The sequence below is a fragment of the Dermacentor albipictus genome, chromosome 2, assembly GCF_038994185.2.
Source record: "Dermacentor albipictus isolate Rhodes 1998 colony chromosome 2, USDA_Dalb.pri_finalv2, whole genome shotgun sequence".
Classification (NCBI taxonomy): Eukaryota; Metazoa; Arthropoda; class Arachnida; order Ixodida; family Ixodidae; genus Dermacentor; species Dermacentor albipictus.
The window spans coordinates 123158334-123182683 of record NC_091822.1 but is presented as its reverse complement, the minus strand read 5'-3'; the positions used below and the strand labels follow the sequence as shown (position 1 = coordinate 123182683).

At 48.8% G+C, this 24350-nt stretch overlaps 1 protein-coding gene across 7 annotated transcripts in view; it reads left to right on the top strand.

Annotated features, from left to right (window-relative positions):
- The window catches only part of LOC135910746 (pleckstrin homology domain-containing family G member 5-like), a 747540-nt gene that overhangs the window by 452831 nt on the left and 270359 nt on the right, over positions 1 to 24350 (top strand). The window contains exon 1 of one of the 7 annotated variants that reach the window (XM_065442822.2): positions 5602 to 6769. The exons of the other annotated variants lie outside the window; for them this stretch is intronic. Coding sequence (XP_065298894.2) covers positions 6650 to 6769 — 120 coding nt within the window. The 5' untranslated portion in view covers positions 5602 to 6649. Of the gene's footprint in view, positions 1 to 5601; positions 6770 to 24350 lie in introns of those variants that run through there. 7 annotated transcript variants of the gene reach the window in all.

Sequence of the window (24350 nt, the reverse complement as noted above, 5' to 3'; positions counted from 1 at the left end):
CCCACGTGGTCAAAAAAAAAAAAAAAGAGAGAGATAACCCGGAGCCCCCCCGACTACGGCGTGTCTCATAATCAGATCGTGGTGTTGGCATGTAAAACTCAAATTTATTTGTGTTTTTTTTTAGCCTCACGACAGCCCGTTGCCCCAGGCGACGGGTATGATTAAGAGCCGTTTGTGAAAGGAATTGGACCGCAATTTCTCTGTCTTTGTATTGGAATGTGCACCGGGATGTCCTTCACGGTACTGTATATATAGGGGCATAAAAAGCGCCCTGCAAATTGTACGCTCCGCATTTGCGCCTCACTTCGGTCTCCCAAAATGACAATAAAAATATCAATCAATCAATCAATCAATCAATCAATCAATCAATCAATCAATCAATCAATAAATCAATCAATCAATCAATCGTTACGGAGAGAGGAAACATAAAGCGTCTTCAACAGAGCGTATACCGCCATGATGCTGGATCCAGTCTAGCTGCTACAATTATTGGATGTAAGACCTACATTGCTTATCACGCTGCTTATTAGGCGCACGGGAGCACTCCGAAATTCTTGGGAGTTTCCTCGGGGCCACCATCAAATCTCCCGTGAGCGTTTACGTGCAGAGGAGAGTTCCGAGGTTATACTCACTGGCGCGTTCTACTGGCGCCTTCTAGTGAACGCGCCAGTGAGTATAGCCTGTAAGGCGTGACTCCTGTCTTGACGCATCCGCAATGTCTTGCTTGTTGCGTATGAGAGTACGTGCGCAGAACAAAGTAGATCTCAAACGCCAACCCAATACAGACTACCACGTTCGGCTATGCGCGCGCCAGTCAAAACACAAGGCTCGTATAACGAGTCGCCAGGGAAGCGAGAACAAAAATTACGAAGGCCGCACGAAGGGAGGAAGTTCGGTCGACTTCCTGCAAACGGAGTTGTCGAGGAAGCGAAACCATCTTCTCAGAACGCTGGCGACTTTAAACAAAGCGTCTGGCGCGCGCAAACTCGTAGGGAGGAGCGGCCGACTTCGCTTACGCTCACAGCGCGTATGGTGACGCCCCCGCATCTCCCCCGGGCGCCCACTCCGCCTTCCTCCGTCGCCCCATCCAGCGTTTGTGTTCGTTTCGTCCGTTAATGACGTCAGTTGCGAAAACGTGCCTTCGCATCGGCTCTGCGCGGCCTCGTCAGTTGAGGCCTTTTCGATTGAATTACTTCGACACGGCAGCCGCGTGCCAGAACTTTGGTCGCGCTCGGACGCGCCTTTTCGGCATTGGCCCTCTTTTGTCTCACCCCTCTCCCCCTCCCCTCACCAGCCCAACAGCTCAGGCCAGCGACGTTCCCTTCCTCTCGCGTTCATTAGCGCCCAGTCGGCCGCCTGAGCGACGTTCTCGTGTCCGGAAGGAAGGGAGAGAGAGTCTAGGGCGCGGCGTTCCGGGCTCTGTTTTGGGTACGTGCCTCATTTCTAAGCTCTAAAGGTCCATGCGTGCACGACCTCCCCCCCCCCCCCCCTACCTGATTTTCTCGCCTGGTCGTCGTTGTGTGGAAATACCCGCTATTGTTTCGTTTTCCTCCGCATCGTTCCGGCACATTGCACCTCAGTGGGAACTGTCTTCAGTCTTTCGCAGATCGTGAGCAACCGGCGTCCCTTCGACGGCCGAAAGGTCACCAAAGCTGGCCGTGCCAACCAGCTGGTTCGGCCGGGCGTTTGTGCAAGTTATTTATCTTTCTGTTATCTCTCGTCCAAGTACGAATTCCCAGCCGGCGCTTCGTATGCAATGGCGCAAACAGTGCGCGAAGACGGACGCCCACAGCAAGCATGCCTGTGGGCGGCAGCATGATCGCACGCGTTTGACACAAAACAAGATCGTCCACGAACCCGAAAGCCTTTTGGTTGAGTGTCCAGTGGGAAACTTCTCGAATTCTTTGTCAGGTTGAGTGGTATCCGAGAACACCGTGCCATGGCGGAAGCTTGGGCAGGGTAAGACGTCGCCGTCTTACCCTTACGCGATGTGTTTCGTTCCTCAAAAGATGCCAACAAGCCCAAGGCTCTACATTCTGCTAACTTTCAAGCCATGGCAGCGACGAACCTCTTCCTAGACGTCGTACCTCGCTGTTACCACAGAGCTTTGCATCTATTTGCGTTGTCGTGCCGTTAGGCCATTTCCTGATTCCTGCCTTCCCTCTCGCCATATGGCAAAGAAAAACACATTTTTTTTTTACCAGCGCTACTGAGAATTCGACTAACATGGTAAAAAGAAAAGTTTGTGCTCTTAAAGGGCCCCCCCCCCCCACCAGGTCTGGCCATTTTGAGCTGACAAGCGCAGAGTATGCAATGCGCGCTGACGATCGTGTTAACGATCGCTACGCGCCGCGGAAAGGTCGGAAATTTCAATCCGGACGCCGCTTTCCCTTTCTCTCGCGGCGACTGCACTCCAAGCCGAACGGTGACGTACTGGTGTCCCTGTGCCTACGTAGTCGCGTCCGCAGAGTGACGTCGCTCGGGGCGACACGTGACTTCGAGAATCATTCAAGGCAGCATCTGTTGTGTCTGTGATCTGTTGCCGACTGACGATTGACGAATTGAAGTTTGGAGAAATAATAAAACGCACAAACGGAATGCCTCCGTGTTTTTTTGTTTTTCTTTTTGTTTTGCGTCGCACCGAAGTAAAAGAGATGTACTTCAGCTTCGTATGCTTCTTCCCATGGTCGTGCAGTCACGTGCGCAGGTACCGATGTTATGCCATCTTCTACTGTGTTCCAGAGCGTGATTATGCTCTGCGATCCGCTTGTATTCGTGTAGCACTGAATTACACCGCTAGTTATGTGCCCTTGTGCACAGCACAACAGCTCTCGCGCGACGCCGTCAGCGGAAGTGCGCCGCGCCGCAAAAAAGGCAAGGAGAAAAAAAGTGAAGGCGAGGCCCGTCCGTAGTCGCCACGCGATCCTCGAGGTCCGGTATGGGAGAACGCAGGGAAGGAATTTCGCTTGCGGAGGCTAGACGGGGCGTGTGGAGAGAGTGCTTCGCTATGCAGTGGAGCTCGCCTCCTGAAATCATGTGTTCGCGGCACTGAAATATTTCTATCTCGGTTATGAATGAGCCGATTTGAACATTTTTGCGGCAGAACGCTCCCTAATGTACATGTAACATATTTCAGCGTATAACGAAAATTTGCTATGGGGCCAGGTGAGGGGCCCTTTAGGTGTGCTAGTTTGTCCAGTGGTCAACACGCTCGCTCATCTGGCTGTAAAAAGAAAAAAGAAGAGAGTAGTAGGAGGAGCAGGCAGGGATGTTAACCAGAAATGCATCTGGGTGGCTACCCTACTCTTGGGGACGGGAATGAGGGAATATAAAGATGGTAAAAAAAAACATTACTGTATACGACAGCGAGCTCGAACAACGCCTGCAATGAGGGACGCTTAAGTAGGCACCTGGTGCACGCACCAAAATCTCTGACGAGAGAGTTTGCCAGCCAAAGCTATTAAACTTTATTTCAAGCAGTTGTGGCGTCGTCTGTGACATTCATCGCCCCACTTATGCTTGCCGCGAACGTGGTCCAAAAAGAAAACTTCATTTCTCATCTAGGTAGAGAGGCCTAGTTCTCAATCCTGCTGTCCGCAAATAAAGTTTATTCCTCCTCCTCCTCCCCGTCAACGATTCAATCCTACCTGTCAAAGTGAAGGGTCCAACTGATTCACCTAAGGGTACAAAAATTTTACTGTGCACAATCGCTCGGTATGTGTGGACTCTAACGTAAAATATAAACATGTACCATGTGTGTGTACATGATATAAAACCATGGATGCGGCTTGTACGCAATATATGAATGAAAGAAGAAGAAAAAAACGCCGGCATATTTTTTTTTGTTCTTTTCTTCACCTTTGTGATTTGTGCGGTTGCTTTGTCATTCCACCAGTCACTTCTTTCACGCTCAGGAAAGCATTTTTATGCAGCATGTATGGATCAACAATTATCCGCATTGTGTGTTTTTCATGCTGCTCTACAATTTTCTCATTGACACTTTTAATCTAATTTTATTATTTGAGAAATTGATTACTTCATTAAGTCTCTTTATGTAATTAGGAGGAACGCAAAAAAAATAATCTGAGTATCTCCAAGTGACCGCAAGCAGCATTACCTTGGTTCTGTCCAGCTATGTGGCATTTGCATATTTTTAAATATTTTGCATGATACTTGGGACGCCCTGTATATAGCGTTACTGTTGAATAGTTATCCTCGCGGAGCACATATTTGACCAGCAGAGATTCTTTAGTCGCTATACGTTGTTGAATGCAAACTATGCTTTTCAGCGGTCATATGTCAACTGGGCGTCGAACTGTCAACAAGGGATACACCTTCAACAACATCTGAATTCACTACACTACAGCTGGCTCGCCGAAGAATTATTCAATGTCAGTTATGTCACGATAAAAGGAAGTCAGAACAGTTCGTAATGACGCTCATCTGAGTGGCGAAACTTTCCTGGGGTTTTTTATTGCACGGGGAAGTTTGCGGGAAAAACAAGAAACACTCAGCAGTCCTCGCTTAGATGTGCGGTTCGTCTTTCACTCGAAGTAATGTAATAATCGATACGACACGAACAACGACGTTCTCAATGACCGTCGTGCAATCCCCACATTAGAGGCCTCATAAGGTCGATGATGAGGAGGGACGTGAAGCCGGCAACTAATAGAGGAGGAAGGATTTGTCAATATTCGAGTACTAAAGATATGTTGCCCAACTACTATGTTGTTTTTGGGCTGAATGCCGATGCAGGGGCATTCAATAAATGCACCCACGTACCACAAATTCAGTACACGCTATAGAGTTCCTTAGGTTGTTGAAATCTGGAGCCCCGCGTTATGTTGCGACTCTCATGTGTCGCGCCCCGTGTGCTGTTTTGGCGCGCCAGTCCCCCCAATAATCAATAAATTTTCTTTCTGAAAAGAACAGTGCTCCAAAAAACACAAATAAATCGGGGGAAAAAAACAGCAGATTATCATGTATTTTTATCAACTGCCTAAGATGATACAATCGAAATCTGCGTCGTCAGCGAGAAGCCTTTGATCGGAATCGAGCCAGGAGCTACTTGCCAAGCAGACATAATCGAAATGGTTAAACATGCCGCACACTGGCACTCTATAATTGCAACGAGAATACGAGAATACGACACGAATATACGAGAATTTGCGACAGATTCAGACGCTGGTTGCAATCGCACGACTTCGAGGAACTGCGTAGATACGAATACAGATATGTGAAAGGAAAGCAACAGCGGAGTGGGCGCTCTCAGCACGGCGGACGAACGCAAACATCGGCGACGTTCCCCTGAGCCCTCGAGAAGGCTCGATAAAGACAAAAGGGAATAACTATACCCAAGGAAACGGAAGGAATCACGGTATGTGGAAGCGGGTATCCGGAGCGCCCCCCTCTCGCGTCCCACGCCCATTTCGCTTCAAGCAGCGCCCTCTATCCTTTCGTTCCGAAAGCCTGCTAGCAGCGCTCGCCTGCGGCGCCGGCGTCCCGCGCGCGCCGTGCGCGTATCCAACGTGCGTCGCCTTCGCTTTCCCACATCGAGAGAGTCCGCCGAGTGGCTGACTGGTTTCGCCCGCGGTCGCCGGCGCACTGTGGTGGCAACGTCGCGCTACAGCGCGCGCGCGCGCTCGCCCCGGGTCTGTGTCTCCAACGTGGCCCGCGTTGCCCGAAGTGGTCGGCTGGCGCTTCTTTTGTCGTCGTCGTGTGACGTCCACGAAACGAAAACAGTGGTAAAAAAAACAACAAAACAAAATACCCGCGTCGAGCCCTAGCGGGCGGCGTCGCTTCGTCTGCGTTGCCAAGACCCGGCGCGTCGTCTGCTGTCGCTCTCGAGGGGTGACCGCAGCTGCATTCGTCTGCTCGCCCCGTCGACGCCTGCCAAGAAAGACTTCGCTTCATTCTGTGTCGGCGGCAACCGAGCGGTTACGCGTTTTCGGCCGAGAATTGCCGCCGTTTGTGGTGACGTGGTGTCCCGACGCTTGCCGCGGTTCTGAACACCCGGTGTTTGTCACCCCATTCAAAACTGGCCTTGTGGTTAAATTCTTCTTGCACCGACGGCCGTCCTTCGCGGTGTGACCGCGCCTCTTAGCAGGTGGAGGGAAACGTTCGAGAAGTGATTTTCTCCCGTTGTGCAGTGGCGTAGATCGTCGGCTTTGCATACAGCGCGGAAGTCCCGTGCGTGATGACGACAGTGTTCGGTACCCGTGTGACAGCGTGGTTGATGCGGCGAGCGAGCTTGCGTTTCTCCGAGCGCACCGTGAACTGAGGACCTCTGCACTGAGTGAAAACTTTCGGCAAGTTCTCGTCCTGCCAACTCTCTTTCGGCGTGGTCTTGCGGCGGTGCCAGTGCTGCCTATGTGATGATGACTATACTCCTTACTCCTCCAACAACGGTGTGTTAGGTGCTTCTGGAGAGTCCACATCGCAGGATTAAGAGAGAGCGAGAGAGAGAGAAAATAAGAACGTTCCCGAAGAGAGGCAGAAGTTCAGCAAAACGAGTGGAAACACGGGGCATTCGCGGCGTGTCGCTGGCGGTCTGGCACGCCGGTCGAGATGAGACCCCGGCCGTGCGACCACCGTTCCCTGAGACCCGAAGGCCCGGGACGGGGTCTCGGGCAGCCACGGGCCGAGAGACATGCGTTTGCGTCGCGCCACTGAGAAGGCCGTAGCGGCCGGAGTCAGAATGTTGAAGCGGGTCCACTCGCACATGAAGGCGCGCAAGCCGGCCTTCCTCGAAGTGGGCGGCCTGTCGCAGGTAAGAGGCACACACCTGACCCTGTATCCCGCGATTGTCTCGTTGTCGCTATTGTACGCGCGCGTGAACGTGCGCTTTAATGTGGATAGTTTCCTACAAGCATCACTATACGAAATTTTGGCGCTAGTGTCCGTGGGAGTTGCATGTGTGTATACGGCGGTTCAGCCACCACGGGAGTGTCGGACAGGGCATGGATTTGCCTAAGCTCCGTCCCGCTGCCTCCTAACAGTTTTTGTAACTTTGCGAATGGGCCAGGTTGAACAATATGTTGTATTATGAATGCGACAAGTTAAAACTGATTGTACATATTTTCAGATACTTATCGCTTTACTGTGTTTAGACAACTATGATCGCTTGGAAACTCAAAGAAAGGTAAAGTGCAATAAATAACGCCTCAAGCACGTACGTTCGAATTCTGAAGCACGAAGATTAGACAAATCTGTGTTCTACGTCTCGTTTCCATGATAGTTGAAACGTCGCAGCGTCAGAGTTTCTACTACTATTATTTTTTTTCTCCTGAGAAACTGTCTGCGTTGATGTAGCGAAGGCCGCAATGTGTGAGATGAAATCACATATACGAAAATACCACTCTAAGTACTCGCTTGTAAAATATCTTCAATTTTACATTGCACGATAACCGTGTTCTTATCGTGACGGCAATGCCTGCGTGGTCTATTTCTTTAATCGGTTATCACGTGAAACAAATTTAGTCTTTAATACAGCTTCGTTAGCTCTCCGCGAAAGGATGACAGGCGAACACACAACGGGACACGGAACCGAAAATACCTCAATGAAAGAGCGTTCTACGAGTTTCCCTGAAGTGTTTACAAACTCCAAGGTGCCTCGCAGTCCAAGCGTAGACGGCTTCGGCGGTGTTTTCATTATGCTAAAGTGCAACCTAACTATTACAAAAATATTGCCGTCGCAAGTGTAAAACTTACTGTGGCACCCCATATATTATTTTATTTATTTATCTTGTGATACTGTCAATCCCATCAGGGATTTTTACAGCAGTGGGTTAGAAGGGTCTTTAGACATTGTAGTATAGGCAGTTACATAAGAATACAAAAGGGTACTTAGTAAGTGCGGAGTTTCATGGACCTCTTGTTAACAGCAATAAGTGTGGCAAAAACATGACGCACACAGAGCTTATTTCAATTACATATGATGTTTTGCAAAGAGACAAAAAGGAAGAAAAGAAGGATAAGCACATGGGATATACAATTGATAGCATATAATGCATGCAGTCATGGCCTGATACGAAACTACCGTTCATATCGGTAACTTCAAAGGATAAATCAATCAGCAGAGATATATGTGTTTCCTGCGCAAGGAAATAGGCCTGATTTCGAGCGTCCTCGAAAAGTTTCTTAAGCTGCGCGACCAAATGGGGGCGGCGCATTTACGGGGTTATTTCGGCGTATTTTCGGCAGTGGATCGCGTTTTTGCCCCGCGACAGCCGCGTTGTAAACCTGTCTAAAGTGCGTTTTACGTTACCAAGAAAATAAAAAAAATGTATTCGTAGTGACCGCATAGTCCACTGAAACGTAGCCCCACGACATAAAGTGGATGTACCTATGCCGAACGACACAGCTCCGAAAATAAGTCGCAAGTACGTTCCATCTGGCTTCAGTGTACATAGACGTGTGTAATATGCGCTTTTATGTCTTTAGAGAAGACAACGGGCCAGCCTTCAAAATGTGGTGTTTGGCTGCTTCTTCACAGTAGGTTTGAGTACGCATTGAGGACATGGTGAACGGCTATATTGATTGATTGATTGATTGATTGATTGATTGATTGATTGATTGATTGATTGATTGATTGATTGATTGGGTGAGTGATTGAGTGGTCGATTGATTGATTGATTGTCGAAACATTGGCGACGAACATGAACATTATGCGGGCTCTCGACAACGTCATATAGTCGCATAAAAATAAAGTGGGTAAAATGAACGTGTTCTGCAAAGGTGCAGTTCCATACCACGCGCGTCGTATTTGAATAAAGCAACAAGGGTTCCCGGTAAAAAAAAAAAGACGAATACCACATTTCACAGAGCTTATTATTTTTTATCTGTCTGCAGTTAGTAAACACCAAGCAGTCTTTTCTTTTCTTTTCTTTTTTTTTACGTTTCAGCAAGGGAAGGAAAAAAGAAAGACTGAAGGAGCGTTAGAGAGCGGAATTTCGATTGTCCTGGATAACATAACGCTAACACACAGGACAGCGGTATAATGTAACAGCAACGCTAGCTTGCAACTAAATGTACTACAGTGGGAAGAAACCTGTTGCAATACAGACGCACGTGTCCACTATGAGGACAAAAGTTTACAGATCTGCGAACAAGATCAATTGTCACGTATCCTGGGCACATATATCGCCACTCTGATTCCGAGTAGCAGTCCCCAGACATTTTTGTAAGCTTTACTGTGATTTATTAATCCAGAAAGGACTTGCCACCGGCGCCCAGACGTTCTTTCGTCCATTTTAATTTCCCTTTATTTTATCATTTTCCACACTTCAATTAAGAACGACAAATAATTTCCCCTGTGCTTTCTTTGGCCTCCGTATATGTTGGCTTCACATGGTTGTGACTAAATAATAAGAGCCATTCGGTTCCGTTTCTTCTCTCGGTTCGTTGCTCTGAAAGAGCAGAAATTCGTATTTCTTCGTAGAAGCCAGCGAACTTATAACGTCGACTGTTTATAGAGATTTTTCTCTCATTTCCTTCTGTATTTTGTTTTCGTTTTTTGTTAGTACGTTTAAATTGAGCACTACACCTCAGCTATCAGATGCCTACTCTCAGTAACTTAAATGCTGTGATTATGATTATGGTCATAAGCCCAATCAGCTAATGCGGCAGGCCTTAGTGGGGGACTCTGGATTAAGTTCCACCTCTTGAGGCGCTTTCAACATGCCCGCCAGCCAAACAGTTTTGTAAACAACGTTCTCATCACGTTGCATGTTAGCCAGCATTATACAAGCACTTGTCTGATTCTCTTAGTTTTGAGCCAATGTATTTTGTTTCATTTTTTTCAGATTATGCTTTCCCTGTATTCTTTTCTTCTTCTAGTATGAACTCGTGTACTTCCTGTACACCCCTTCTGCAACGTTTCATAACTAGGACGGCAGTGTATCAAATCAATAAATTAAATAAACCGGCCTTCACGTCTATAGGTGTGATAGGCTTCGCAGATCGTGTATTCTATAGATTGTGTACTCTTGTCGTTTTTGCGTCATTATACAAGTGCGATTTCGTGTCGTCGTCCTTTTCTGTGCTATCACGACACACTGCGGGACAAACCCGCATTGCTAGTGTTCTCTGTCCTTGTTTCCCCCCCTCTCACTCTCTCTCTCTCTCTCTTTGTTTGAATGCAACGTGCGTGGGAACGAAATTTAGCTGAACAATTGCCAACGTTCGACGAGATTCACCTCTTAGTCAAATGTCGCGTCTCTCCGTTGTGTATATGATCCAAAACGGGGTGTTTTCGCAGCTGCCTCGACTTTTAGTCTTGTTTCGCGCTGCATCAAACATGCTGGACATACTAAGCAAACACTTATGCCTTGTTTAGTGTCCCAAGGCTATACAGATGCCAAACAATTTCTGCACTGTTGGGGAAGGAACGCAAATGAATGCAAGCAGGTTAACAAGCCCTTATATACCGGTTGCCGACACTGGTGAAACGGGAGGAAAAGATTAACAGAAGGAGAAAGAAGTCCGTGCTGACGTCGTTAACGTAGCGAGTGTTCTCTGCTCCATATCACAAACGGTCGCTTACTCCGGTAGCCTTCGGAAATCGCAACAGAGCTTTCGTGGCCTTCTGCCTCTGTGATATGCCAGACTGTGACGCCATGATTTTGTAAAATTAGAGAGCTCTTCCGTCTGGCTGGTTGGGAGCGGTGGGGAGGGCGATCCTTCCATTTCCGAAGCACGGGCAGTAGTATAGAAGGTGTTTCTACAGTTCCTTTTATACCCCAGGGTTGCATTCGGAGCTATCGGTCATTCTTATCGAGGATCAATATTTTATCTGACCCATATGAAAAGGTTTCGAGCTTCGTAAGCAGTGGGAACGTCTGCACTGTGCTGTATATGTGAGATTAATCTAAAAAAAAAATAAGAGGATAAAAAACTGCAGGAAGTCATCATGGCTTCACGTACTTACATGACTGACGTAGTAAACAAACAACGCTTACCGTATTTTCTCGAGAATAGGACTGAACGTTTTTGGCACGCTCGAAGGCTTGAAACGTTGTGCAAACTAATTTTCAGAGAGATGTCTTTAGCGAAAGCCGGAGGTAAAGAGGTGGTTAAACGTACATATCAAGTAATTAAGAAAAGCAATAAAGCACGCAGTTTAGGTCTCAAACTGAAATATAGCAAAGGGTTTGCAAGGTTGCTCAGATTGGGTTCATGGACCCTATTTCCTCTCTTTCTTGAACGCCGTGTTCAAGACTTTTGATGCCAAGGGGCGAACTAACGTTTACAAAAGGAGGGAAGTATACAAAAATTATGAACGAACGATGTACTGGAAAATACGCATAAATGAATAAATGAACACGAAGAAAAAAAGACATGAGTGTAAAGAATAGAAAAATAGCCGATATAAGAGCATCGGAAGGAAATAACGGTGTAAGCTTCCTTCCCTCTGCTACTTTTCCGCAATAATGGCTGCCGTGAACATTCATCTCGCACTTATCCGTTGAATGAGTACGCGAGAAATCTCGCTTCGTTTGATGACTAGCTTCAGTTATCCGACGTGAATAATACGACTTCACGATTAATTCATTATTATTATTATTATTATTATTATTATTATTATTATTATTATTATTATTATTATTATTATTATTATTATTATAGCGCCGTGGGGAGTCGTGCGCTCGTTCGTGGGTAAAACATTAAAAAAAAGAAAAAGAAAGGGCAGATTGTCTGATTATTTTCTTTCTTCCACTTGATGCACTTATTTTTCTCGTTTTAAAATCTACACGTTCGCCTCATCATATTGTGGTGAGCGCTTTGTTGCAGACCGTCCATATTTCTTCTTCACGCGCATTTTGTACAGTTCTTCGAAAGCATGCTTAACGGACAGGTTGACGTAGATGAATCGTTCGCGCAAAGACAGCGCTCGTAAGAAAAGAAACATACGCCAAAGTGCCGCGACGTGGTTGGCACAACAAAGGAGAATTTTTTTTTTTCTGGGAAGCTGTGCAAAACAAGCAGTCATGACTGAATCAAACGAGAAATGTGGAATATTCTTGCTTGTTTGGTTTCAAATACCGCATGTCGTACCGACGACGAGCACACAATGCAGAGATGAACAATGCGGAGAATCGGAACGTAACACCTGGCAAGTTTCAAGTTCGGCGTTAATATCTATCTATCTATCTATCTATCTATCTATCTATCTATCTATCTATCTATCTATCTATCTATCTATCTATCTATCTATCTATCTATCTATCTATCTATCTATCTATCTATCTATCTATCTATCTATCTATCTATCTATCTATCTATCTATCTATCTATCTATCTATCTATCTATCTAATCTGTGAAAATGAGAAGGTGGGCAAATAATTTATCGCCAGGGGAACACTTGGAGTTGTCAATCGGCCGATCTCGTAGTTTGTTTTTTCTCGGAAGGGCGTATAGTGTAGCGCAGCAAGAACAAGGACACGCGACGAAATGAAACACACACAAAAGCGTTATTTCATTTCTTCTTCAGCGAGAATTCCAGTGCTACCGCGAGTATAATCTGTAGACGCGTGGGCTGTCCGTGTGATTTTGATAACCGGTTCCCATCGCATTTTGAAAAAAAAATGTCTTCCGGTCCGAAACCTAGTTATATAGTGGCGCAGCCTAATTTGCCGCCGTCTTGTTGACGTGTCGTGCATGGCCCGCTGATGAAACGCGCCTGTGTGTGCGTGAGTCTACTTTCCTGTACAGCTGCCGTTTCGATGCGACGATAGCATTAATGCTGCTAATGGCTCGCTCGCTTTGCCTTAACCTCGAATGCGCTGCGGGACGGCACACTAATGTAGCCGACCTATGCGCTGGCGTCGAGTCTGACTTCGTAACTTAGCACTGCACGCATCTTTTTAGAAGAAGTAAAGGATCTACTTACTTTTTATCGTGTGTATGCATTTCCCTGTTTCTTAAAAGGCTTTTTTTATTTGTCTGCGTTTTGTTTTTACTCCCTCACGCCGTCCGCGCGCGTGCGCGAGCTAACCCCGGCTTTCCTCCCCCTCCCCTCCCTCTCTCTATCTTATCTTTCTATTCCCTCTTTCCCGTCCCTCAGAGTAGGGTAGCCAGCCAGGCGCATTTCTGGTTAACATCCTTGCCTTCTCTCTTTATTACCGCCTCCTCTGCGTTTTTTTTTTTTTGCGTATCACGGCCATCGGTCCTTTCTTTCTTCCTTCTACAATTACTTAAAAATATTTGCCTGCAATATGTATAACAAGACAGGCATTCACTCCGCTTGTCTGCGAAGCTGTGAACGTCCGTATGCTTTCCCGGACAATTCGAAGTGCTTGCATATATATGTATGCTTATGCAACTGGTACGTATTTATATTTCGTGTCTTCCTATCTCACCATCTCCTCTGGCCTCTCCCATTCGTGCAAAAGTTTGTGTTCGTGCTCTCTGACGGCATTCAGCGCTTTTCGCACGCTCTTTGTGATTTCGTACTGTATGCCACGCGACCAATTGCGGCCGGTGCCTCCTAAAGGTACCAACCTCTCCTATAGCACATCATCTTATTAATCAAGAAGGAAAAGAAAAGGAAAGAAAATGCGGCACAGACCATAGACTTAGCAAGACTACATATTCCTAAATCCATTGCAGCCGATTTTTGCTTACCGTTGTAGAATATTTATACATCCTGTCTTTCATACTGGAAGATGTATAAGATGGCGCTGCGTGCGTCTTCGCATTGACAAATGAACGACGCCTTTCCTCTGCGCGAAAAGACAAGACAGAGTAGCGGACTCGAGGTGAATACGGGTGGTGACGAATAGCAGTGACTAAAGTACAGAACTTTTCATATCTTTGTCATTAAAGATAGCACGATCGCTGTTTCGCATGCAGAGAAGTTTAGAAATGTTTCGCGCAGACCGTATACCGTCTACGAATGCTTACGCACACTATGCGTCTGCACACTATAGGCACTGGCCCAAGAAAGGTGGTAGTCCAAATAAAGCAATCTTCAAAATAATTCCTTCGATATTACAGGCTATCCTGTTAGGGGGTGTTTGTGCGTTAGAGATACCGCGTTCTACGTCGTTACTTATTTTACGATTGCGCACGATAGAGGTGCATGCACTGGCAATTTTCTTGGATGTCGACATGCAGCTCTTATCTATAGTCAAACATCGTTAAAATGCGGCAGGATATCATGAAATAATAGATATAACAAAGTAAGTGAAGGTCCCCTTTGAAATACCCATTGGGATTCATATTGCAGTGCATGCAATACGGGATATGACGAAGCAATGGGTATAAGAAAATAATTCTGACTCCCCCTTCAACTTCGTTATAACAAGGCATTGCTGTATATAAAGCGGGGTGGCCTCGACGCCGCATTCCTATGCATATATGTTAAGCGTATATGCGCACAAAAGCCAGCGCACTCGGTCCCCTCTCGACATGATTTGCAATCGTAGTCCTCGAAGGATTGCAAGGCAGCTTGGACGTCCCGCGCGCTCTTTTGTTGTCGCAGTGTTTGTTTATTTTTGGGGCTGCACGTGCGACCCGCCCGTCGCATTCTTCTTTTGGCTTCGCATTCCTTTCCTTCCGTTCTTTCATTTTGTTTTTGTTTTATTTTCCTGCGAAGACAGACGCTTTGGCTTTCTATTTAGACGCGTGACCCGTGACTCTCGCTCGCGCCTGGCGCTGAATAAGGCGTCACGAGGAGAGCGGAGAAAAAAATAAACAAATAAATCAATAAATAAAGCGAAGCCCAGAAAAGGAAAGGGACAGACGCGTGGCCTGTCGGTGACGGCTGGCATCAATTGAATGGGCGGCGAAAAGACGTTCGCGCGATTGTGTCGTCCGAATTCATCATGTCGCCGCGATAGTTTCTGCCCCGGCCGGCAGCTCGCGTACGTCATTTGTTTGTGACATGCACTGCGTGCACACGTACGTGCGCATACTTCGCGAGGAGATTTGGGGAGCTTCGGAAATGGCCCACACCGGTGCGGCTTTGCGCATACGCACAAAGACAAACTGCACTGTGTAGGTTTGTCCGACGGACTGTGTCCCCCAACTTTGGATACCATATTTCTAAATCTCCCTATTGTATACGCCGCAACCCGCGCCTTGTGTGAGGCCATAAGCCTGTCAAGCTCCAGGCGCATTTTGGTACGCTGTTTAGTGTTCTGGGCACCAAAGCTTGGTGCAGGGCGCAGGGGTGAGATATTGTTCCACTGGGTCACGGGAGAGGCTGCAGTGGAGACCCCCGTATTAATCCTGGCCATCAGGTGCGCATCTCTTGCAGTGATGCGGTAAATTTCCTCGTTTGAGGAAGACACCTCGGCGTTGACAGGTATGGTTGTTGCTGGTTAGTTCAAATTATCCGATAAGAGCCGGCGTATTCAACATATATGACGAGTCTGCTCGACCGTTGCGTAAATGAACTTTCGGTATTCGATATCTGCAATATTCTACACGTATTTAATAATAAGTTTTTGCCGTGCCGCATCATCATCATCATCATCATGGTTACGCCCACTGCAGGGCAAAGCGCTGTCCTATACTTCTCCAACTACCCCAGTCATGTACTAATTGTGGCCATGCTGTCCCTGCAAAATTCTTAATCTCATCCGCCCACCTAACTTTCTGCCGTCCCCTGCTACGCTTCCCTTCGCTTGGAATCCAGTCCGTAACCCTTAATGACCATCGGTTAGCTTCCCTCCTCATTACATGCCCTGTCCATACCCATTTCTTTTTCTTGATTTCAACTAAAATGTCATTAACTCGCGTTTGTTCCCTCACCCAATCTGCTCTTTTCTTATCCCTTAACGTTACACCCATCATTCTTTTTTCCATAGCTCGTTGGGTCGTCCTCAATTTGAGTAGAACCGTTTTCGTAAGCCTCCAGCTTTCTGCCCCGTACGTGAGTACTGGTAAGACACAGCTATCATACACTTTTCTCTTAAAGGATAATGGCAACCTGCTGCTCATAATCTGGGTATGCCTGCCAAACGCACCCCAGCCCATCCTTATTCTTCTGAGTATTTCAGTCTCATGATCCGGATCCGCGGTCACTGCGTACCCTAAGTAGATGTATTCCCTTACCACTTCCAGTGCCTCGCTACCTATCGTAAACTGCTGTTCTCTTCCGAGACTGTTAAACATTACTTTAGTTTTCTGCAGATTAATTTTTAGACCCACCCTTCGGCTTTGCCTCTCCAGGTCAGTGAGCATGCATTGCAATTGGTCCCCTGAGTTACTAAGCAAGGCAATATCATCAGCGAATCGCAAGTTACTAAGGTATTCTCCATTACCTCTCATCCCCAATTCTTCCCAATCTGGGTCTCTGAATACCTCCTGTAAACACGCTGTGAATAGCATTGGAGAGATCATATCTCCCTGCCTGATGCCTTTCTTTATTGGGATTTTGTTGCTTTCTTTATGGAGGACTATATGCGGATGTCTGTGCCGCATAACTGTACCGAAATGGACCTGGCAGTGTGCGCAGTAAACCTTTGACGTCCAGAGAAGTGCACTCGAATGCCGTGCCTGTTTTCCACACATGTGTACACGACTGTGGGGCGCAGTTGACTGTCCTATTATTCGTGCGGTGCTAACACGTCCGCAACAGCGAGACCGAAACTGTTCATCGTAAAGTTATAGCCTTCAACTCAAGTTGTCGTGCGCCTCTCTGCGACAGAAATTAGCTCCCTTTTCATGTTTGCCGCTCTGTTTCCGCTTAGACCCGTCGCTCGCTTGCGTCGGCAGAGCGTACGAAAGCGGATGGTATTTTGGTTAGCTTTAACCACAGTCGTAAACGGCGGCGAGGGTGACTCAAGGCCTGACGTCACCCAAAAGAGGCGCGTGCCTGTACACTGTTCCGCTTCTTATTTACTGCACCCTCTCCAGCCGCAGGCACCCGTTAGTCAGCCTCCGCATCTTGTCTCCACAGCCGACCTTTCTCGGGCTACACGACACTTCCGGCCCGCAAACGTCCGCTGACGAACGCGGCTTACGCTCTTTCGCTCTCGCTGCCTCTTTCTCCTTTGCTTCTTTCTCTTTCTTTGCTTCTCTCTCTCTCTCTCTCTCTCTCTCTCTCTGTGTGTGTGTGAAACACACTCACACGCACGCACTCCGTGAACCAAGCAAGCCGATCTCATAAGAGCCGTGTAGCTATATAGGTGCGAACGAGTTGGCTGTTGTAGAACAGACGCCCTGCTATGTTTTCCTTGCACGCCCACGCACTGTTACCGGAGCGTTTTATTTTCTCCTGGCGGCCTTCGAAAGGGTGTTGGGAAAATAAACTACCCTTCGGTCCCCGTGGCACGTTGCTGCTTAGGCAGGGCGCGCTCGTTGGCCTTTCATGAGCCAGCGTAAAGCGGTAAAGGTCGAGCCAAACACACGAGCGTCTATCGTCTTTGGAGGACCCCATAAGGCAGGGGGGACAAGGTGCAGCTCTCTCAGGCCTCATTTTTTTCCCCTCTTCCTCCTCTTTCGTTCGCTTTTCTTAAAAGGGCGGCGGTAACTGATCACAGAAATAACGAGCGTCAAAGAAAAATGCAGGCGGAAGCAAGCACAGTATTAAGGTCTTAGGTTTACTGCGTGGTCGTTTATGAACGGTCTGACTACCTCCGTGGTATAAAGGTGAGCGGAAGAGTGGGTGACGGGGTTACTCGATGCTAAAACATAGTCGACACTGGTCACTTTTCTGGCTTTCGTCGCAGATGATGGGGCCGCGAAAGTCTGGCGTGGTAGTTGCTGCTACACTGCGCTGAAGTTTACTTCGAAACTTTTGTTTTTACGAGGAAAGAAGACGAAGTGTCTGCGAGCCAGGACGATATTTCTCTAGCTCAGCTGTTTTTTTCCTTATTCCTGCGTACATCTTTGGAGAGCCGGCATGGTTCGAGGCGCGGATGCAAGTTGACGTCCCTGTGCCTCTGCCGGGAATGGCGACTTCAGCGGCGGCTGCGTCTAGGAAGCGGACCGGCCTCCATAGTGACACCGACGGCGATGACACCAGCGTCTACTCGCTCAGCAGTGAGGACTTCTCCCAACACGCCTTCGAGCATGTGCGGAGCCGCAAGGCGAAACGAAGACACACCACCAGGGCATCCATGTCTTCGAGCACGCCAACGGTAGGACCAACTCAGAATACCGCAGTCAGTACGATTCTATTTGTACCAGAACTCGCTACCGACAACCTGAGGCGACTCAACAGACAGTCTGTATCGGTGCAACTTGAAGCGGTGGCGCCAAATCACATAGCAGACGTTAGAGTCAACACACGAAAAAATGTGTCGGCTATCGACGTCACACAGGAGACTGCGCTGAGAAAATTGACTAAAGTTGCAGAACTAGGTGGCGTTAAGCTCCGCTCGTACATCCCCCAGAACAGTGGTTAAACTACTGGTGTCATCTACGACGTGGACGTCTCCATCTCCAGCGCTGACTTGCCGATTCTAGTGAAACCTGCCGTTGATGGCGTCGCGATAACACGTGTGTATTGCGTCGGCACATCCCGCTGTGTGAAAATTATTTTCAAGGGCGAGACTCTCCCTTCGCCCGTCAAGGTGGGCCACTTTAGACACCCTATGCGACCATTAATCCCAAGGCCACTGCAATGCCACAATTGTATGAGGCTGGGACACGTGAGCGCCGTGTGCGGGAACACGACATGTTTGCTCACGCTGCAGCGAGCCCCACGCTGCTGACTCTTGAGCAGCCACGGTTCTGAAATGCACCAATTGCCTTGGGTTCCATGATGCTTCCTCGAATGACACCCTAAAATGAAGAAGGAAAAGGCGATCTTGAAGCAGATGGCGAGAGACCATTCGTCTCGTCGGTAAGCTGTTGCGGTCGTTAGAAAGCGACGCTCCCGACCCCGCCGGACCTCAAAGAACGCTGGTACCTCTATGAAGAGTGCGCCCCATCCGACAACACCGCTTCCTCTGCCCCCTAGGCCTAGGGCAATTAAATCTAAATCTGAGAAGGCCATGGCGGAGAACAATACAACTTGGTCCTCACGACTAAAGAAACAGCCAAAGCCAGAACAACAGCGGAAGTCACCACCGAAGCCACAGCTGATGCCGCAGCAGATGCCACAGCCGGAGGCGATGCCGCAGCCGATGCCACAACTGAAGGCGATGCCGCAGCTGATGCCACAGCCGGAGCCGGAGTCACGTCAAGTGATACAGCTGCGCACGGCTGTAGAGCGAACAGCGCGGGTTCCTGACAAATTGCCCGAAGAAGACCGGCAAGTCGTTATGATGCTCCGATCTCTGATGAATACCCTTCGAATGCTCTTAAATAACCTGCACACTCCGTCAGCGCGAAGTGCAATGCAAGTGCTGGGATGCTCTCAATTCAGTACTTGCAACTCTTGAGTAAGCATCATGGCTCACCCGCATCATTATATTCGCACTGAAGTCAGAACGGCTGGGGTTTAGGTTAAAAATATACTGCCACGCACTGCAAAGTACTACTGACGCTGTTAGGATCGGCCTGCAGCTATTTCAGCCCGCTGCAGGTGCGTCGATCGATCCGGGGTGGTGGCGCCCTTCAGAGAACCAGCGAGGATAGCGCTAACCAACCATGAACTTACTTCAGAGAACTGCGGACAACCGGCAGCCACGCGGCGCGGGTCAGCTCAGGGGAGTTCTCGAGATGAGGTAATTGGCGGAACCTCCCCATGCGCTTTTCGAGACACCAGGCAATGGAGCGCGGCGGAATTTAGAGGCGCCGGCTGGGGTAGGGCGTGACCATGCTGGCTACGGAGACGCAGGACAATGGACACCACGATGACTGCGCTGCAAAGGTTGTCTGCCCGCGGAGGGGGCACTGAAACCTGTGTGTGCGTGTGTGTGTTTGTAAAACATCCCGCAGAGAGGCGGCTTGTTTACGCTGACGTCGAACGTTTTGCCTCACCTAGGCATCTAGGGAACACGAAGTGGATATAACCAGCTGTTGTCGGCGGCTAGTGTGTGCTCGTCGTCGTGCTCTGTGCTCGTCAATGTACTCGTGAGCTGTGCGCTCCTTTGCTGTATGCTTCGTCTTGCGGGCTCCATTTGGGAGCCACGCTAGACTGTCGATGTATCTCATGTTCAAATGTAAATAATGTAAATAAATCCTCCTCGCCTTGTCCTGTCGCCCCAAATTCCTCCGATCGTCCTACAAGCCCGACTCCAAATCTTACAAATGGTGGCAGCGGCGAGATCGTCTCAAATCTTACAACGCCCACCGGATCCTTGGTCTTCACTGGTAACTTCAACGTGCATCACCAGCTGTGAACCACCAATATTGACGGCAGCCTATCGTATCGACGGAGCACTAGCTTTGACTTGACTGATTTACAAGCACTTTGCTGCGGGCACAGGCAGTGTTCCCTCTATCCCGCTTTCCTCTTTCTGTTCCCCCTTTCCCTTCCCCCAGTGTAGGGTAGCAAACAGGACGCTCGTCCGGTTGACCTCCCTGCCTTTCCTCTCCTTGCTCTCTCTCTCTCTCTCTCTTTGTTTTTACTCTATTCGGAAGCGTATTCTGGACTGTTTTACACTGCTGTGTGACTTCCTGATGGACTTCCCGTGTATCGGTTATTCGGTATAGTCGTTCGTAAATATGTTAGTAAGTCCACCCAGTGTCTTTTCTTTGCTGACGCTTGCTGAACGTTCGAACAACCGTCAAGATGGTATTTGGCTATGTCCGTCTATTTTCTCTGTGTTGTTCATTTATTTTATTGAAATATAAATAAATACACGAGCTGTCGCCGTTCGCTGGTGACAGCTTCTCCGTATGTAGGAGGACTGAAATAGCAATTCAAAGCGGATAGTTGCGTGCGCGCACGGCAAATCCGTGTAGTATGACGTCATTAAAGGGAAGTGGCTGCTACATATCAGGAAGTTGTGTTCAACAGCGGTAGAACAAGGGTAATAGCTGTAGCCAATGTTTCGACATGGAGACTTGTCCCCTGGTCGTAAACCCCTGCGAAGTGCTGTCAAAGTCCCCTTGCCCCCTTGTACAGAACAAGGAATGTCAGTGAAAACATATCGACGAGGGGACTTCTCTTAGACAAGACCCGTCGTCGTAACGTTGGCTTGAGCGACATTCCTTGTTCTACAACTGCTAATCGCTTCAAGCCTCCATCTTCTTGCGAGCATCTCTCTCTCTCTCTCGTTATAAAGTTGTGTTGTTATTCATATTTTGAGCTTTCGCCTGCCCTTCTACATCCAGGGCCTTTCTCTCCCCCACCCCCTATACGTTCTGGTGGTGACACCACAACGCGAATACATCTATTACGCTGGCAAATATTTCCGCTTTTAATTAAACATCTCTCTCCGTGTAGGCCATCGAAGCGTCGTACAAAGGGGGTTCAAAGGGCTTCCGAAAATGTAGACTCGTACAAATCATGTCGCATACAGGACCGACACTCCTCCGGTGTTGCAAAAACAAGTCAACGCTGGGCGTGGACTGGTTTCGGCGCGCGTCACCGTTATGTACCCTCGCCGTTCAGCTGACTGCAGCTTCGCGTGTAATGCGTGCTCGGTGGTTTCCCAGACGTTGCGCTTCCTGTCGACAGGCGTTTCGCACCGACACAGCGGCTCGCTTCCAAAACCGATGCGCACGTCCTTGTTGTCTTTTTTTTTTTCGCTGCGGCCGCCAAAGCCGCGCGCGTGCGCGCGTGCGAGCTTGGGGCGCCCAAGCAGAAACACTGGCATCGGCACAACACTCCATTTCTGTTTTTGTTTTCCCAGAATTCGATGACCTGCTGCACTCTCTCGTTGCGTTAGTCTCCGCTGTGTTTGGTTAACGCCGAAGTCCCGCGCCTCTTTGTCCTTTCGTCCGGTGAAGCGTTCGGGCCCAGGGGGCCTGCTGACGCGTGTGAGTGGTTTGCGGCGCCCGGCCGGGGCAACGGGCACAGATGTTTCTGTTAGCCGCTGCACATCGTACGAGAACGGTGCGTCGTCTTGTCTGCCGCAGCCCCGTGCCCACTTCACTTTGCTGCGGTGCACGTTGGCCACCCCCTTATACGGACGCGTCCGAACTGCGCGTCTGTAGATGTCTTTTTTTTTTTTCAGCTCTCTGCGGGGTATAACTGATCGACAGGACCTGTATTCATACAGACGAAGGCAAGTCCTCTTGTCGAGAGAGAGATAAGGAAAAAGGCAGGGAGGCTAACCAGGCTTAGTCAGGTTGACTATACCCCTGCACTGGTGGAAGGGGATTTGAAGATGGAACGTTGGATGCGGCCTGAGACATACCTTACTCGACCATCTGTCAATCACCTCAAGCCTACGTCTTCCTGTGAACTTCTGTCTTTGTTTGTACAGCCAAGGTTCGAGTCCGACAACGTGGTGCGAATGCTTCTTTCCTAAGAGAGCGATATTTAGGAATGAAAAGAGCGTCGCGGTTGCTCGAGAAGTTCATCATTCCCGACACTGACATACAGCTTATCGGGATTTCGCGTTTTACCAACTTTGAACTTCAACGGTCGTCATGAACACAGCGCACGAGACATACCCATTAATCCCTGCCCTTTGACAAGTCACAACTCGCCCTGTAGGTGCGTCCGCTGGCCTTTCTTTCGCGTCGGCTGGTCGGCCCATCTCGGGTCTATTCACCAGAAACCAGGCTTTGGTACGTACTATCCGGCATCACCATGAATATAGCGCCGTAGTTTACGTTTACCTTCACTGTCGGTTCCTAGGACTTTCGTCCGAAAATTGACGAAAACGTTCTTACGCTAAGCGTGTTTGTAAGATCGCGTTCTAGCCAACCGCGATACTTAGCTCACTGTTATCCACGGTGGCCGGCCGATCGCAAACAGCACTCACGAACAGGAAGAAAAAAAATTCTGAAATCGGCCCTTGGTTTGGCGCGCATATCTGGCTATTTCCGTGTTAGCCTCAGCCCCGGTCCAAAAAAAAAAGAGAAAAAAATCGCGCTAAGTTACACCGGCATCGGCGCGCTTTTTAGCCGCCTTCGTCAGAGCCTCCTGTCGACTCTCCGTAATTCACCGGGCCGAGTGCGAGCACCGGAGAACGACGCCGCAAAAGTGCGATGCCCTTCTCGACACGCCTGCCTCGCGGCGAAGCGACTGGCCCGTGTCTGTCTGTCCACCGCTTCGCTCGCGAAAGCGATTTGTCTTCCCGCGCGCGGGCGCGTACGGGGCTGCGTACACTGGCTTCTCGGGGCGCGAAGTGTGGCCCGCTACCGGCCGACGTCATTTCTTGGCAGCCAGGGGCGAGCTGCAACACCGACGCACCATTGAAACCGGCGGGCATTCGAAGCGCGCGACTGCGTCGCCCCGCGTTCGCGCGCGCCGGCGGGAACGCCCCGGGTCTGAGCTCCGGGCTTAGAGGTTCGTTCGCTCGCGGCGCGTTTATTTTGCGCGCCCGGCACGTGGAGTCGAAGAGGCCTCGAGTAAGCGGAGTTCTGAAACACTATAAGAGCGGGGGTAAATGCGCTCCGCGGAGAGAGAGAGAGAGAGAGAGAGAGAGAGAGAGAGGAAAAGGCAAGGAGGTCAACCAGAGGGGAAGATCTAGTTTGCTACCCTACGCTGGGGAAGAGGGGAAGGGGAGCTAAAGTGATAACAAAGTAGAGATAAAGAAAGAAAGGAGCATAGAGACACAACCACAATCGGTCACCGTCACCGCATACTGTCACCGCACATCACTATAAACATCTGTTCAGGCTACAGCCACTTGTCCAGTTCTGTTGCCCTTAAAAACTGCAACAGTGCCCTCGTCGCCCTCTGCTGCAATGGCTTGTGATGATGACCGCGGCGCGCGCGTAGAAAATACAAAAGGATGACCGCTACGTGGCCGCAAGGGGCGTGTATCGTGTTACTGGCTTCAGGCAAACGTGAGCGTCTCTCCTCACAGCAGGACACTCTCCGGGAATCTAAGCACGAATTTCACGACAGGTTTGAGGCGATAATCTGTGGCCGTGTCGAAAATTATTTGTTCGCAAGTGGTCTTTCCCATTGGATGTCCGCCTTCGCTTATAATATGTCCAACAATCGACATTGGCTGCAATTGGTCCTTACGAACACTTCTAGCTTAAGAGATTTTGGTAGCTATGGTCCTTCTAGCCGAATCCACGTCTTTTTTTTTTTCGTAAGTGTCTCTTCGCCGTTGGCAGGCGGCCTTCGCTAATATGTCCAGTGTCGTGATTGGTAAACATTTGCTTTTGCGAATAATTGTAGCGTTAGAGATGTTCGTAAATGTGGGCCCTGGACCCGTATATAAAGCTCAGCTAGCACGCTAAATTTTATTTTTCCTAAGCATTGCTACCGGCCAATCACGGTATCGGACATATTACTAGCGAAGGTAGCGAGGTTAATGACAAACAGTTGTGATTAATGTGATATATTTACACATATCAAAAACAAAGTGATTCAATA